The 15,956-nt window shown below is 38.4% G+C and overlaps 2 protein-coding genes across 2 annotated transcripts in view; both read left to right on the forward strand.

Annotated features, from left to right (window-relative positions):
- LOC146485164 (uncharacterized) overlaps positions 1–15,956 on the forward strand; it is a 428,948-nt gene that overhangs the window by 61,171 nt on the left and 351,821 nt on the right. Inside the window, exons 6-7 of the mRNA XM_085103552.1 lie at positions 6,728–6,850; positions 8,430–8,552. Of these exons, the coding sequence (XP_084959678.1) occupies positions 6,728–6,850; positions 8,430–8,552 (246 nt within the window). The remainder of the gene's footprint in view (positions 1–6,727; positions 6,851–8,429; positions 8,553–15,956) is intronic.
- On the forward strand, positions 1,207–3,384 carry LOC146485170 (uncharacterized). Its single transcript, XM_085103540.1, has 3 exons — positions 1,207–1,351; positions 1,531–1,829; positions 3,256–3,384. The coding sequence occupies exons 1-3, from the start codon at positions 1,267–1,269 to the stop codon at positions 3,382–3,384; spliced, it is 513 nt and encodes a 170-aa protein (XP_084959666.1). The 5' UTR covers positions 1,207–1,266.

The raw sequence follows: 15,956 nt of genomic DNA on the forward strand, positions 1-15,956 counted from the left end.
ATAATAATAATAATAATAATAAATGATCTCTTTATTAAAATATTCCAAGGAAAATCGATATCCACAAGTTAAAAGTAGAAAAAAGAATAGTAAAAAAAATTTGTTGCGTAGCTTTCTTGCTTATAATACATATCATGGACAATGTTAAGTTTTCATATTACTTCTATTACATGAAAGTTTAAGAAAGATTTCATAAAAATTATGTTTTTCCCCGTATCAGCTCAAAAATGAATGTTTTGCTGATGCTACAGTAGTTGCACCTTTTTTCTTAGAATGGCTGTAAAACGGTGTTTTCGCCTACTATTTTAAAAAACAGCACCTGTAATTAATTATTCATACAGCTCTGAAAACGGTTCTTCCACCTGCTCCTATTCAAATAGGTCTTGACGACGTCTATCAGAAGAATTCCCACAGCTTTTAAGAAAGTTTGAAGACAATAGCGAGCTTGCAATATTGTTTATTTCGCGGACAACGTCTATTTCAAAACTCATTTTTTCTTCAGCTATTAATGCGAGTTTTTAATTTAAATTGACTTTTCAGAAACATCTCAGCACTCTCAAAACACCTTCCGGCAAAGTTGAATTACTGACACAGTTTCATTTGCATTTTTTAGTAATGATCGAAGCAAATTAAAGACCAAAAATTGTCAAACGCAAGAGGAAGGTTAAAAAGGACTAGGACTGACTTAACGTTTGATTAATCAACGTTTATAGCGATTTTGTGATTCTCCAACCTTTGTACTTATTTGAAATACAAGTTTCTTTACCAGACAGGAATTTCTCATTAATATTTTTGAATGGTAAACAAACAATATGTCTCGTTTTCGAATACGTTCTGCGCGCTTATCTGTCATTGCATAATTTATAAACATCTCGTGTTTAACAAACAGCGATCAACGAAAATTAAGCCCCCTGTTCGGTTTCGGAGTTGCAAACACTGTGACACTGTGAGTTCATTGGCCGATAATTTACACTCAATTTCTCAAGCTTCTAGATACTGTATGAAATATATTTATTTTCTTCACCATTTCAATGTTTGCTAAAGAAATATGTAAAAGGTGTCATTTGGGGCGTCTACAGACGCACACATACTGGCTTCAAAATTAATTATACCTAATTAACTAATAGAATGGAATTCAGTTGTGACATCAACAGAGCCTAACTAAACATTTTATATATTACCACATTCGGCAGGTGCTTTCAAACATCTAAATATGTTTGTGAAGGAACCGAAACACAGCCCATAGCTCGGAAACTGAAACAAAAGATGAAGAAAGTTTCAGTACTTCGAAAAACGCTGATTTTCGCAGTGGCAGTCGTCTTCTCAAATTCAGTTGCTCACGCTACCACAGGTAAAGGTTTTTCCTACTTTTTATTCTTACCCCTTTCGCTGTGGCCTTTAACAACTTGTGTATCACGATAAAACAGATGATTTTTGCACTATTGATGGTTTTGTTTATCGCACTGGTGTCTCGCCAACTTCATTGATTTCGAAACTGAAACACTCATATATATATTTTTTTTATTTTAGAGATTGTGGCTAAGAAAGGGATCAGCCGCGGAGGCCCAAGCCGTCCTATAGATTATGCCAATTTTAAGGCGCACAAATTCTCCTACCTGAACATAACAATTCTTGGTGAAAGTCTCGTTGAGCGGGGTTCTGTCTGCGCGCTGGCCTGTTTGGAAACCGCACCGTGCTTCTCTTTTAACTTGGCTGCCTTCCCTGATATCAACACCGGAAAACTTTGGTGTGAGCTGCTGCCATCGGACAAGTACAACAACTCGGATAAGTTCATGCACAGTAATTACTTTCATCATTTCAGTATCGTGGTAAGTTAAATTTCTAATTCAGTATGATAACCGTTATGTTATTAACTGTAAATTTTGTAAAGAGAAAACCATTTTTTGTTCTTGCCTTATATTTGACTAAAAGAAGACCGCACGACAATCTTTTTTAAGGTTTTCACGCATTTTATCCTCAACTGTTATGCTGATGAATTTTTTTACCACTTTCGTCAGAGAAAAGACTTTAAATCCCAAGATCGTATATATGGCACGTAAAACCAAAGATTCGCTATGTTTCTTCTAGAACATATACAGTCTACAAGGAAAGGGCACGACTTCTGTGCGAGACTTTTGTGCCCGAGAGCCGCCAAATTTTGAAATAGTTCTAATTGTCTAGCTCACATACGCTCCTCTTGAAAGACCCAAATGCCAGATCGGCAGGAAAGTCATTGACCTAATGCACCTGATAACAAAGGCCTGGACCAGCTTAATAAGCTCACTACGATTCCCAAGAACAGCAATATTTAGCTCATCAGAGAAATCAATTTACCTGACATTTTCATGGACTTATGCTGCGATTCTTAACCATTCCCAATCTTGTCAAGTCCATCACAGCTTTTTGTTTTAAGATATGAACATTGTTTGTCTTAGACAGTTGAATAACATACCTAGAAGCGATAACACCCTCCACCCCATAGTTGTTATTACTGTGTCTCTAGTAACCAGAACTGAGACATTGCCAGGCATCTCTGATGATAATATTCTTTCCTGAAATCGTGATCAATACCAAATATTACGAACAGACCAAAAGCAAAATTCTACTCTATGAGTGCTAACTGAGAAACGGCGGGTTTCACAGGAAATTTCAAACACAGACCAATTTATTGGAACAAACTCAAAAATGACATGCCTGCTGCTACTAAACAACATACCCTAGGGGCCTTAGGAGAATATTGTATCCGATCTATTACTATAAAGGATATGCGTATCACCACTGTTTGCAGAGCATAGGACTTTTGGATGATTCCTTTCTCTATGTTACAGCATCGATAGTGGCGAAAAAGTAGCTGAGTTAGACGATAAAATCTTACTAGTATTTACCAGAAGAATATATCAAGAGGAAGTCTCATATACAAGGACATGCGAAGGCTTAACACACACGGCGCGCATAACTATTCGCTGTTCGCTGGCGATTCATACAACACGTACACGTGTTCGCATTTATATGAAACATCGGCCCACAGTCATGATAGTTTACTAACTGTTGAAAGGAGTCGCTCGTTACAAGCCTAAATACCGTTTTTTTAGTTATCTTCAAAGCTGGTAGCAATACAATAACTGATTATTATTATTATTATTATTATTATTATTATTGTTCTTCTTCTTCTTCTTCTTCTTCTTCTTCTTCTTCTTCTTATTATTATTATTATTATTATTATTATTATTATTATTATTATTATTGCATTTGCAGTCACCTTGCAGCAGTTGGCCTTGTAAGAACAATGGCAAGTGTGTTTCACGGTACGAGGAAAACAGCTACGTATGTTATTGCAAGAAAGGATTCACCAGAAAGAACTGCGAAAAAGGCAAGAACCATTAATGTTGTATTGAGATTTCTGCCTGCAATAGAAGGCCTATGCAGTTTCAATTAGATCGATTTTGAAGCCGTTTTAGAGCTCCGATCTGAATTGAGAATCCGTTTAGAAGACAGCTTTATTTTAATACTTTGGCTATTTCGCCACAGACAAAATACTAAGATGAAAAAGAAACAAGATCAGACACATGATATCACTGACTAATAAAAAGAACATCCGAATGTGGTGTGTCTAGAATTCTACTAATTTGATGGTTATAGAACTGAAACAAATACAAACAAAGTAACAATGGAAATAATTGACATAGTCAACAATTAAACTGTTGTTGAAAAAAAAAGTTGATTAGCGAGGAAATCTTAAAGAAAAATAGTCTAAAACTGACCGACGGACTGACCAACCAACCAACCAGCCATCCAACCAACCAACCAATCAATAAATCATTCAACCAATCGACCCAAAACAACTAACCAAGCAAAACAGCACACTATAACCAATTCAATCAAACAACCAACCAATGAAGCAAGCAATCAGATAACCTAACCAACTAAATGAAACCAACTACTCAACCAACCAGCTGAAAAACGAAAAAAACAACCAAACTAACAAACAAATAAGCAAGTAAGCAGGCTACAAACTACCCAAACCACAAACAAAAAAAGCATCCAACCGAGAAAAACGAACCAAACCAACCAACCAATCAACCAGTCAACCAAACCAAGCAAGCTACCAACCAACTAAACAAACAAACAAACAACCATCAAAACGACAAAACCAACCAAACCAATCAACCAATTAAACCAACCAATCAACATAACAAAACTATCAACCAACATAACAAACCTACCAACCAACCAAACAAACAAACAACCAACCAACCAAACCAAACAAACTATCGAGCAATCAACCAACTAACTAATCAACCAAACCAACAAACCAACAGAAAAAACAAACAAACCATCCAACCGACAAAACAAACCAACCAATCAACCAAACAACCCAACCAACAAACTAATCTTCCAAGCAACCAATCAACCAAATAAACCAATCCAAGCAAGCAAGGAAGCTACCAACCAATCAAACAAACAAACAAACAAACCAAACCATCCAACCAACCAAAAAAACCAACAAACCATCCGACTGACTTAACCAACCAACCAATCCACCAAACCAATGAACAAACCAACCAACAAGCCAATCTACCAAACAACGAACCAAGCAAACAAACAAACTAACCAACCAACCGACCAACCAACTAACCTACCAAACGAACCAAACAAATAAAGAAAATTAAAAAACAAGCAAAACAAACCAACCAATCAATTAACCAAACCAACCAAACAATCAACCAATGAACCAACCAAACAACTAAAACTGCCAACCAACGACCCAAATCAGCCAGCCCAACAAAACAATCAACTGAACAAACCAACCAAAGCAACCAATCAAACCAACAAACTAAAAACCAATCAGCCAACCGACCAACAAAACCAATCAAACCAACAAACCTAAAAGCAAGCAATCAGCCAACCGACGAACAAAACCAATCCAACCAACCCACCAACGAATCAACCAACCATCCAAAGCAATCAACCAACCAACCAATCAACCAACCAACCAACTAACCAACCAACCAACCAACCAATCAACCAACCAACCAACCAATCAATCAACCAACCAACCAACAACAAACCAACCAAACCAACCAACTAAACCAACCGACCAAACCAACAACAAACCAACAGACCAACCAAACAAACAACCAAACAATCAACCAACCAACCAAAAAACTAAACCAAAAACCAAACCAACCGACCAACAAAAGAACCAACCAACAAACAAGCCCACAACCAACCAACCAACCAACTAACCAACCAGACAACAAAACCAAATAAACCAACAACCAACAAAACCAAACAAACCGACAACCAACCAAACCAGCCAACCATACAAACCAACAAACAAAACCAACCAACCAACCAAAACAACAAACAACCAAACCAATCAACCAACTAACCAACCAACCAAACCAAAACACCAAACCAACAACCAACCAACCGACAAACCAACCAACCAACCAACCAAACCAACTTACTAATCAACCAACCAACCAAACCAACAAACCAACCAAGCTACTAACCGAACCAACAAACAACTAACAACCAAAACCAGCCGAACCAACTAACAACTAACCAACCAAACAAAATCAAAAACCAACCAACCAACAAACAAACGAACCAACCTACCAACCAACCAACCAACCAACTAAAAACCAACAAAAACAAAAAACAACCAACATACTAACCAACGCATCAACAAACCAACCAGCCAAAAAACCAATCAACCAACCAAGAAAACCAACAGTCAACCAAGAAGCCAACAAACCAACCAATCAACCAACCAACAAACCAACCAGACAACAAAACCAAACAAACCAACAACCAACAAAACCAAACAAACCGACAACCAACCAAACCAACCAACCATCCAAACCAACAAACAAAATCAAAACACCAAACCAACAAACAACCAACCAGTTAAACAAACAAAACAAACCAACAACCAACCAAACCAAACAAAGCGACAAACAACCAAACCAACCAACCAACTAACCAAACCAATAAACCAAACCAACCAATCTACCAACCAGCCAACCAACCAAACCAACCTACAAACCAACCAACCAAACCAACAAACCAAACCATCAACCAACCAACCAAACCAACAAACCAAACCATCGACCAGCCAACCAAACCAACAAACCAAAGCACCAACCAACCAACCAAGCCAACAGACTAACCGACCAACCAGCCAACCAAACCAACAAACCAACCGAACCAACAAAACAACCAACCAATCAAAGCAACAACCAACCAACATTTTAACCAACCTAACAACCAACATAATAACCATTAACATAGAAACCAACAAAGCAACCAAAATAAAAACCAACCAACCAACTGAACTACCAACGAAACAAACTAAAACGTCTTTTTAAAAAATTACTTTACCTAATATTATTTGTCAAAACACATTTCCGCAACCTTTCAAGACATTTCCAGAAAATAGTGTGTTAAAGAAAGGGTCAAACGACTGCTGCTATCAGGTACTAATTACAAAAATCCCCTCAGGAAATCTGAGATAGGGCTTGGCAATACTTCCCACTGTCCACCTGAGTGCTATAGCTAACACATTCTCAACCTTCAAGGTAATCTTTAGGTAACGCTATCACACGTAATGTTTCTTTAATGTTGTTAGATACATTGCCGTTGGGATTGTCCCACAGCTACTGGAGGTATTATGTTAAATCTTTTTTTTTTTTTTTTTATCATCCTTTTCACCTCATTTCAGATATAGATGAATGCGTGGCAGGAACACACAACTGCAGTAAAGACACCGTGTGTAAGAACACCAAAGGAGGATTCAAATGCGAGTGCAGAGCTGGATTCACAGGAGACGGACACAACTGTACAGGTAAAGGTTGCATGATGTGTTTGTTTGTTGGTTGGAACTTGTTCCTTACTTCAGGCTTTAATCTCAGGCCATAAGAGTTTACTTTAACGTATGTGAAAGCGAATAAGGAGACATAAGCTTCATAATCTTTAAATGCTGACGGAACTACCAACCTAACCTATGATTACACTAGAGTTCATATCAAGTGGGTGTTTTACGTCTAATAAAGTTATACATGAGAATGACATATTATTCGGTAATGACACAGGTAAACTCACAAAAAGAAATTCCGAGTGCTCCTATCACGAGTCGAACCCATGACCTTCCGATTACTGGTTTGGATGCTCTACCGCTGAGCCACAGGGAAGTCGTGGGACCTTAGGCTTTAAACAAGATTCATGGGACAAACATCCTGCAGTAGTTGTCCTCAACCAAGACAAATCAAGAAATATTTCTCTCTAAGCTTTTCCCTAGACAAAGAGTGTGGTTTTTCAATCCAAAAAACCTCATAGCAAGTACTTTTGAAATCTCTATGTCTTTAAATTAATAGATATTACAATTGGTATTTTACATTCTGCATTTTTAAGTGTCCAGTCGGACTATTTTTTTATTTTCAGGCCTGCACCTCTTTCGTTTGGATGAATGACGAGGCTTTTCGATTCATGCATATTAATATTAAGTTTTAATGGGGAGAGGCCTACCTAAGAATTAAAATTGTGTAAAGAAAGAAAACACAGCTGAAGTGCCATTGCTGTTTTTAACGACACCAACTTGCAATTGCACATGCCGGCCAGCATACACTTGGGACGGGAAAAACTGCACAAGCAAAGTGTCAGGCCTTTTGCCTCTCAACCTATCGGCCTTTTACAAATATATACCCTCGTCTTGCCCGGTACACAATGCAGCTTACTGCATAGCATTCGTCGGTTGTTCGTTGACTTAGATATTTTAATCGTTTTTATGTATTAGATATCCTGTGATTTCCTACTCAGCGCAAGGTGAATATTATGACTGACAATTAAAGAAGGTCCTGCTCGAGACCAAAAAATAATGTTTTCTATGTAGCGCTGTTTGATGGTTTCTAATATTTCTTGTCAAATAGTTTCTAAATTTTTTACGACGGTCATGGCCAGAAACCAAGGAAATTGTACACTGAGAAGCCTCTAATATGATGGGACTCGGTACGTTTCGAATTGTTCATTTTAAAAAGATTGACTTAGGTTCTAAAACTTTTTTTTCCAAAATTTATTTTACCTCATATTACTTGTCAAATCACATCTCCGCAACCTTTGAAATCATTTCCAGAAAATAGTGTGTTAAAGAGACGATCAAACGACTGCTAAAGATATCAGGTTTTAATTACAAAAACACCCTCAGGAAATCTGAGATAGGGCATGGCATTACTTCCCACTGTCCACCCGAGTGCTACAGCTAATACATTCCGGCTCAACCTTAAATGTTGTTTTTAGGTACCGCTATCGCACGTAATGTTTCTTTAATGTTGTTGGAGTTGCTGTCGTTGGGGATGGGTCTACAGGTGCTGGAGGTATTTCGTTAAATCTTTTTTTTTTTTTTTAACAACCTCTTCACCTCATTTCAGATATAGATGAATGCGTGACAGGAACAAACAACTGCGGTAATGATACCGTGTGTAACAACACCAGAGGAGGATTCAATTGCACGTGCAAAGCTGGATTCACAGGAGACGGACACAACTGTACAGGTAAAGGTTGCATGATTTGTTTGATTGTTGGTTTGTTTGTTGTTTGGAACCATGCTCTTTACTTGAGTCTTTAATCTCAGACCATAATATTTTAGTTTAACGCATATGAAGGGAAGTAAGGAGTCATAACCTTCATAATCTTAATATGCTGAGGGAACTACTAACCTTATCCTATGATCACTCTAGAGTTCATATCAAGTGGGTGTTTTACGTCTAATAAGATTATACATGAGAATGATTTATTATTCGGTAATGACACAAGCAAACTCGCAAAAAGAAATTCCGGGTGCTGCTAACAGAAGTCCAACCCACGCTTGTTGACCGAACGTATGACGTTAGCTCTTAACCAGCTTAACCACTGAGTTTCAGGAGACTCGTGGGAGCTAAGGCCATTAAACTAGGTTCATGGGACAAACATCCTGCATACTGCCAGGATTGGAATGCCAATGAGTGACATATGCGCAATGATAATAAATGTGATGTAGATTTTAAGCCTGGTGAACAAATGAGAATGATGCATTATTCGGTAATGACACAAACTCGTTTATACACGAGTATACATATACATGTACATATACTTCAGAACTAACTTTTTTGGCACTGACTATTGTTAACGTTAGAAACAACGTTAATTAAGCATGAAATACGTTTCGGCCAAACAACTTTGGCCTTCATCGGTTATTTTTAAAAGCCAACTGAATCACGGCTTTGTAACGGCTTACAGTTCTGCGCGTGCTACGCCAGCAAAATGCAACGAACGGCAGCCGTGCGTGTTTACATGAGTGTTTTGTGTGATAAAGACACCTACACTAAGGTCACAGACAAACGCAGGAATCCAACATCACGGGTTGAAAAGGACCTTGACAACCTTTTATCAGAAATTAAGTCGTGTCCTTCCACTCATGACCCGAATGCCAAGCAAGCAGCTCCAAAGATGTATTACCGTCTTCACAGCAGATGCTACCCCCGCAGCCTTCTATGGGCTTCCAACGATCCACAAGCCTGGCATACCACTACGCCCAATGGCTAGCTGCATCTACGCACCAACCTACACTGTATCCCGACATTTGGTTTCAATCTTATCCTCGCTACTGGAGGATAAAAACGGTAACTAACAGTCTTGTGTTTGCCCAACACGTTAGAGACCAACCAATTACGGAAGATGAGATCATGGTATCATTCGATGTCGTTGCATTGTTTACATCCATTCCTGTAGACCTCGCTTTGCAGATTGTCCGTGAAAAATTACAACAGGACGCAACTCTAACGGATCGCACAGATATTTTGTAACAAACATCATGAAGTTACTAGAGTTTGTCCTGAAAAACAGCTTCTTTACTTACGAAATGGTTCATTACCAGCAAACGTTCGGCTGTGCCATGGGGTCTCCCGTGAGTGCCACTACCGCTAACTTAATTGGTGATGGAGCACATAAAAGAAAGCGCAATTGCCACCGCTACTCATCCTCCACGCTGGTGGTACAGATACGTGGACGACAGCCATGCGTGTCTTGAGAAGGATTACATACAAGAATTTCATGATCATCTGAATTCTGTTAACCCTTAACATACAGTTCACCAAGGAGCTTAACGGGTTTTCCTTCTTAGACACAACAATAACCCGAGTACATGGTCGCATACAGGTCAGTGTGTACAGAAAACCAACACACACAGATAAATACCTCGATTACAACTCCCACCACCCATCGCAGCACAAGAGGTCAGTCGTTAATACTCTCCTTCGCAAGACCGAAGAAATTCCATCAACAAATGCAAGGCGGTCTAGAGAGAGGACACACGTCATCAAAGTGTTAAGAGATAACAATTACCCTCTGCGTTTTATTCGGAGCTGCAAGTCCTACCACAGCTGTCTCCGCCGCGATTCAAATATACCAACCACGCTTCCAGCGCCAGCGCACCTTCAACGTCAACATTTGTTGTTCTTCCGTATGTTAAAGGCGTTTCTGAGGGAATTTCGCGAGTACTACGCAACAATGATGTTAAAGTGGGTTTCAAACCTTGCAATGTTTTGCGCACGCGTTTCCCGAGACCAAAGGACAAACCTTCTGCTTTGCAGTGCCGAGGTGTTGTTTACAAGGTCGGCTGCTTCGTGTATTATAGAGATCTATTATGGACAGACTGACCGAGCCTTGGAAACAAGGTTAAAACAACATAAACGGGCAGTTCGGGTTGGAGATAATAACTCCAAAATTGCGCAACACGCGAACCAGTTTGTCCATAATATAGACTTCGACCATGCGACAATTGTATTCGGTATTCGCAAAGTGACAACCACGCGGGAAACGAACATATTGCTATCCCGAATGTCTACAAAACCCTCATGTAAACACGCGCGGCTGCTGCTCGTTGCGTTTTGCTGGCGTAGCACGCGCAGAACTGTGAACCGTTACAAAGCCGTGATTCAGTTGGCTTATAAAAATAACCGATGAAGGCCGAAGTTGTTTGGGCGAAAGATCTTTGATGCTTAATTAACGTTGTTTCGAACGTTAATTCTGATGTCTATCCCTGACTGCAATTTTAGTATTTTTAGTTTATGTACATATACTTATTATTCAACACAGTGACACTGCCCAATTATGGTCATGGTGGAATCAATATACGTCGCCCGCACATAACAGATATCCTGCGATATTATAAACTAGATTTGATTTTGAGACGCCATTACGGCTTTATAATGACGGCTAGTTGGAAGATAATATCCGTATTGGGCGGAGTAACGAATCGACGGAGCTCAATACGTAATATATTAGCTTCCAACGCCGTCATTATTAACCTCTTACTAGCCGAGCGCGAGGGCCGTACAAAAACGACTGAGGGCCAATATTTCCCAGTACGGCTCGAGCAAACTAGGTTAGTAAGTAGTTTATTATATGGGACTCGGTGCAGACTTGTTTATTTTAAAAAACGCGTTTCCGGTCATTTGAATTCAAAGGGTTTCCGTTGTGATGTGTTTTTGATGACGCGAGCAAACCAGCCACGGTACCACGAGATTAACATGAAAACAAATTTACTGAACGTTTACATGTAAATATCATGCTGATTACAGAAAAGACTTCAAGAACGATTTTTAGCGGAATTTGACGAAAATCTAAACAGCTGCGGTTTGTTTTTGAAATTCACAAAAGGGTTTCGTCGATCCCAGAAAATTTACTATCGCATCACAAAGTACGGATCAAGAAAAGGTTGCTGTGAATATCATATTCAACTTTAAAGGAAGCAGCATTTAGTCAATCGTCCTCATCGCTCTCATCTCTGGCTCGGAAACCCAAGTGTATGGATGAAAACCACCACACAGTTTATTGAAGTGCAGCTGGATTGGAGTCGCCGAATTCGCCTGCCTCAAAAAGAGCATCTTCTTCGTTTTCGTCAATCGCCTGAGCGGCATGCAGCTCGTTTCTTCTACCGTGCTCGCGAACCAGTGACTTGTGCTTCGCAGGTAGAACTCTTCTTCATTTTTTAAACTCATTATCGTTGATTATGTTAAATGGATATTTCTTCTCAGAGAACTATCGCTGTATATTGCGCTGAAAACTGGAAAATGTTGCTAGCTCGTATTCACCATTTTTCCTGCGTACGTTCATAAAAAAAAAAAAAAAATTGACAAAAGGTGATCAAGCTCGGACGTAGGTAGGCCTCCAGTTGTTTGACTATTCAAGTTATTAGCTTCAATAAAACGGAGTAGAGTGTTGATATCAGTAGACTTCTTCCTTTCGTGTTTTTACTTTTCTGTTTGTTTATAAAATCGTCAATGGCTTCCTGGCTTTCGCTGATGCCTGCTTCAGAGGTTTCTAGATCATCGGGATAGTAAGATTTGCTTAGTAAATGATATTCTTCCTGGTCCATATTGGAATCAGTCTTTTGGGTAGTTTCTTTGCGAAAAATAAAAGTATTTTCAGGTTTTGTTTTCGCAGTTTTTATCTGCAGTTTTTTCCGATGATTTGCCACTTGTCATAAACAAAAATACACGGCTTATGACCATTTTCATGGAAACGGTCCGTATGGTAGAATCCCTACCAAGAAAGAGCCAATTAGAACGCGCGGATTTACCTCAAGACTACCTTGTCATATAATAAAAAGCCGTAATGCCGTCTTAAAATCGAATTAAGTTTTTTTATCGTGATAGTAACATTTTGTTGGAGAGAGTAAACGGATTAAGTACAAATCGTGCGCTGATTGAAAGAGAAATTCTTACTTCAGTCAAACTGTAGCCATGGAAATATCTGTGCGCGAAATTTTTTCTTGGTGTTATTTGAATTTTTAGCTTTGATTTTTACATCAAAACAAAGAAAAGGCAAAAATTTACATTCCATAAAGTACCTACCATTGGTGAAATAGACGAACTAGCCAGTTGGAAAATGTTACCAGCAAATTTTATTGAAAATTTGTTACCGCCGCGAGTTGAGAACAGTGATGAATAAACCTCAAAGCCAGAAGCAAGAATTAAAAGAGCAACCATACTAGTACCCAAAAACGAAAACAGAGCATTGTTATCCTAGCTTAGATGCCGTGGAGATTTAAAATTTGAAAAAAAAAAACAAAAAAAACAAGCGGCGAAGAATACCATAAAAATTACCCAGTCTGCCCTTTGGCGCTATGACAAGAAGATCAAATTGACAGACCTGAGCCATGAAACAAAACGCAGCAGAGCTCTTAAAGCAATTTTTTCTAGTAATAAGAAACAACAGGAAAGAAGCAAATCGTTTTTCTTTGAAAATGCCATAATTCATTGGGATTTAAGCTAATTGTTATTTGCGGTGGTCGTTTTTACACTCAAGAAAGTCTTTTAAGTAGGCTTAAATTTCTCTTAATCGAATTTATAATCACTCTTTTTTCCTTACCTTTAAGAAAAAAGTTGTATCTGCGTATATGGTACATGTTAACCACAACAAAATTTTACAAGTGGTCCTTGAGTAGTGTCAGAAGCCTTGTTAACTCAAATTAAAAGAAATAAACAACACCATCCAACGTCGCATGTTCATTCACAGAAGTAAAAATTTTGATCTGTGCGCGCCGAACCCATTTAAGTGACGTGCTGTCATGCTTACATGAAAGTTTTTGAGCCAATCAGAAACCGTCATTTTAAGACGACATTATCGCAAAATAACGTCGCCTCAGCGCAATAAGAAGATCCTCCTGGATCGTAATAAACGTAGTTTTCGTGTGTCGGGGAGAAAAATGGCAGGGCGCTTTCAAAAAGTAACGACCTCGCAAGAACACCAATCTATTAATAACGCTGTTTTATATTGAACACAGGGAAGACAACCGAGTTTGGTCTTAAAGAATTGTAACGGTTAATGCAAAAACGTTTAATACATTTTTTTGATATGTTTCTTTCTTTTTTTTTTTTTTTTGACAAATAAAGATCACCTTTTCTGCTAAAAAACCTGTCGGTGCTTTCTTATCAATGTGTTGAATAATGAAACAATTATCCTGCTCAATCTTGCAAAATATTGCCAGTTTAGCCAACTCGGCCTACGCCCTCGTCGATTTCGCAGGATAATCGAAAAATGTAGTCGGGTGCAATGCCATGTATTGCCTTTAAAATAATGAGCAAGATTTTATAATTCGATGTAGTTCTTAATTGGTACTCGTTGCCAGTACGGCTCACATGTGACGCCACTCGTGACGCCAGGGGATACATCGGGGAGGAAAGAATGATACAGCTAATGTGAGCTTTCGGGTTAACATTCACAAGTGCTGATCTTTACTATAGTCCATTTTCATAACCAACAAATTATTGTTAAAACGAATGCGTAGAAAATATCATACATAAGAGCTACGGTGCACCGTGAATCTGGAGATAGTTGTTACATGACACTAAACAGCCAGGAAAATGATTGAACGTTGCGGTAATTTATAAATATATAATTACACATCCTTATTTATCTGTTTAACTGAACATCTAAGTGACTATCTCCCCCAGCACGTTATCTGACAGACAAACCAATATCTTAACAGACTATCGAAGACTACATCACCTCTGCTGACTGACTGACTTTTTGACTGACTAGACTTATTGACTAACGGAGCACAGTTAATCGAGCTAACTAATTTAACTAACAATCTATTTAAGTTATAAAAACGCAACATGTAAACAATAAATTCATTACTTTTTTCGGCAGAAATCAACGAGTGTCAGAGCAGCCCCTGTCGCAATAATGGGACGTGTGAGGATAAAATAAATGGCTTTAACTGCAGCTGTCCGCCTGTTTTTTTCGGAGAAAGATGTGAGATAGGTATGAAAATATTTAAATAAAAAAAGTTTAGTCAATTGCAGATGACAACGAATATGAAAGAAACCATTCGTTTTAATAACAGTACTCGTATCGTTGTAAGAAACAGCTTTAACTTCAACTTTACACGTACAAACCTGAAGAGTAAGTTATTTACAATGAAATCTTGTAAAGGAACTTTAATTTTTTTTAACCGGATCCAGTACCAGGTTCCCAGCATTAAACGAGACAGCAAACATTAGTTCAGGTACAAGAATAAAAAATTGTACTAGGTTCAGAAAGGAACTTGGTAATTTGCGAGTTGTAGTGTTTCGAGTTGAGAGTTCCAATTCGCTAGTTGCGAGTTGCGCCGGAGTTGCAAGTCGCGAGTTTTCAAACCTGGAAAATGAAAATTTCTAGATATATGCATAAAATTTAAGGATCGCAGACGTAAAAAACGGACATTTCAGAAAAAATAAATAAATAACCCCGAAGGGGGTACTTTTATCTTTCATTGAGTTTGGCTTTTTGCATCCAGAGGGCTACCTTTTTGAGTAAAAGAGCTGTTAGAGATCTATGTCATTGCTTTTTTTGTATAAATCTCAGAGAGGTAAAACATCGACGAATGCTGCTAGTTTTGTTTTGGTACCTTTCAAGGGTGAAATTTACTAAAAAAAAAAAAAACACGGCTACAAGATTAGGCTCTTGCTTTTAGGATACTGGTTACTGCTAGAATAAATAACAGATTATTGTTACAAAGAATATTTAGAATATATCATACATCAACAGGGCTCCGTTAATCTCCGTTAAGCTCCCAGACAATTTATATAATTACCCGGGAAAGGATCCTCATTTTATCATTTTAACTTAACAACACGCTTACTGTCTTGATCCCGCGTGCAGCCATAAAACAAGACAAAATTAGGTCGTATTAAAACGTTGAAAAACACATTTTCTTTGCGATATTTCATCACATTACTGACGAGAGGAAATCTAACGTGAGAAAGTAGGGTGCAAGATCGGAAATATTCGCCAACTCTAAGAACCGCTTTTTCTGCAGGATTTACAGGACATTGCCTGATTGACTTTTAAGCAAAAAGATGACGCACAAGAAAATGGTTCCGTAAGGGCAGGATGCCACAGAGGGGAAACAGTACTATTTCTGTTATAAA

Source organism: Pavona decussata, unplaced genomic scaffold (genome assembly GCF_977016875.1).
Source record: "Pavona decussata unplaced genomic scaffold, jaPavDecu1.1 SCAFFOLD_27, whole genome shotgun sequence".
Lineage (NCBI taxonomy): Eukaryota > Metazoa > Cnidaria > Anthozoa > Scleractinia > Agariciidae > Pavona > Pavona decussata.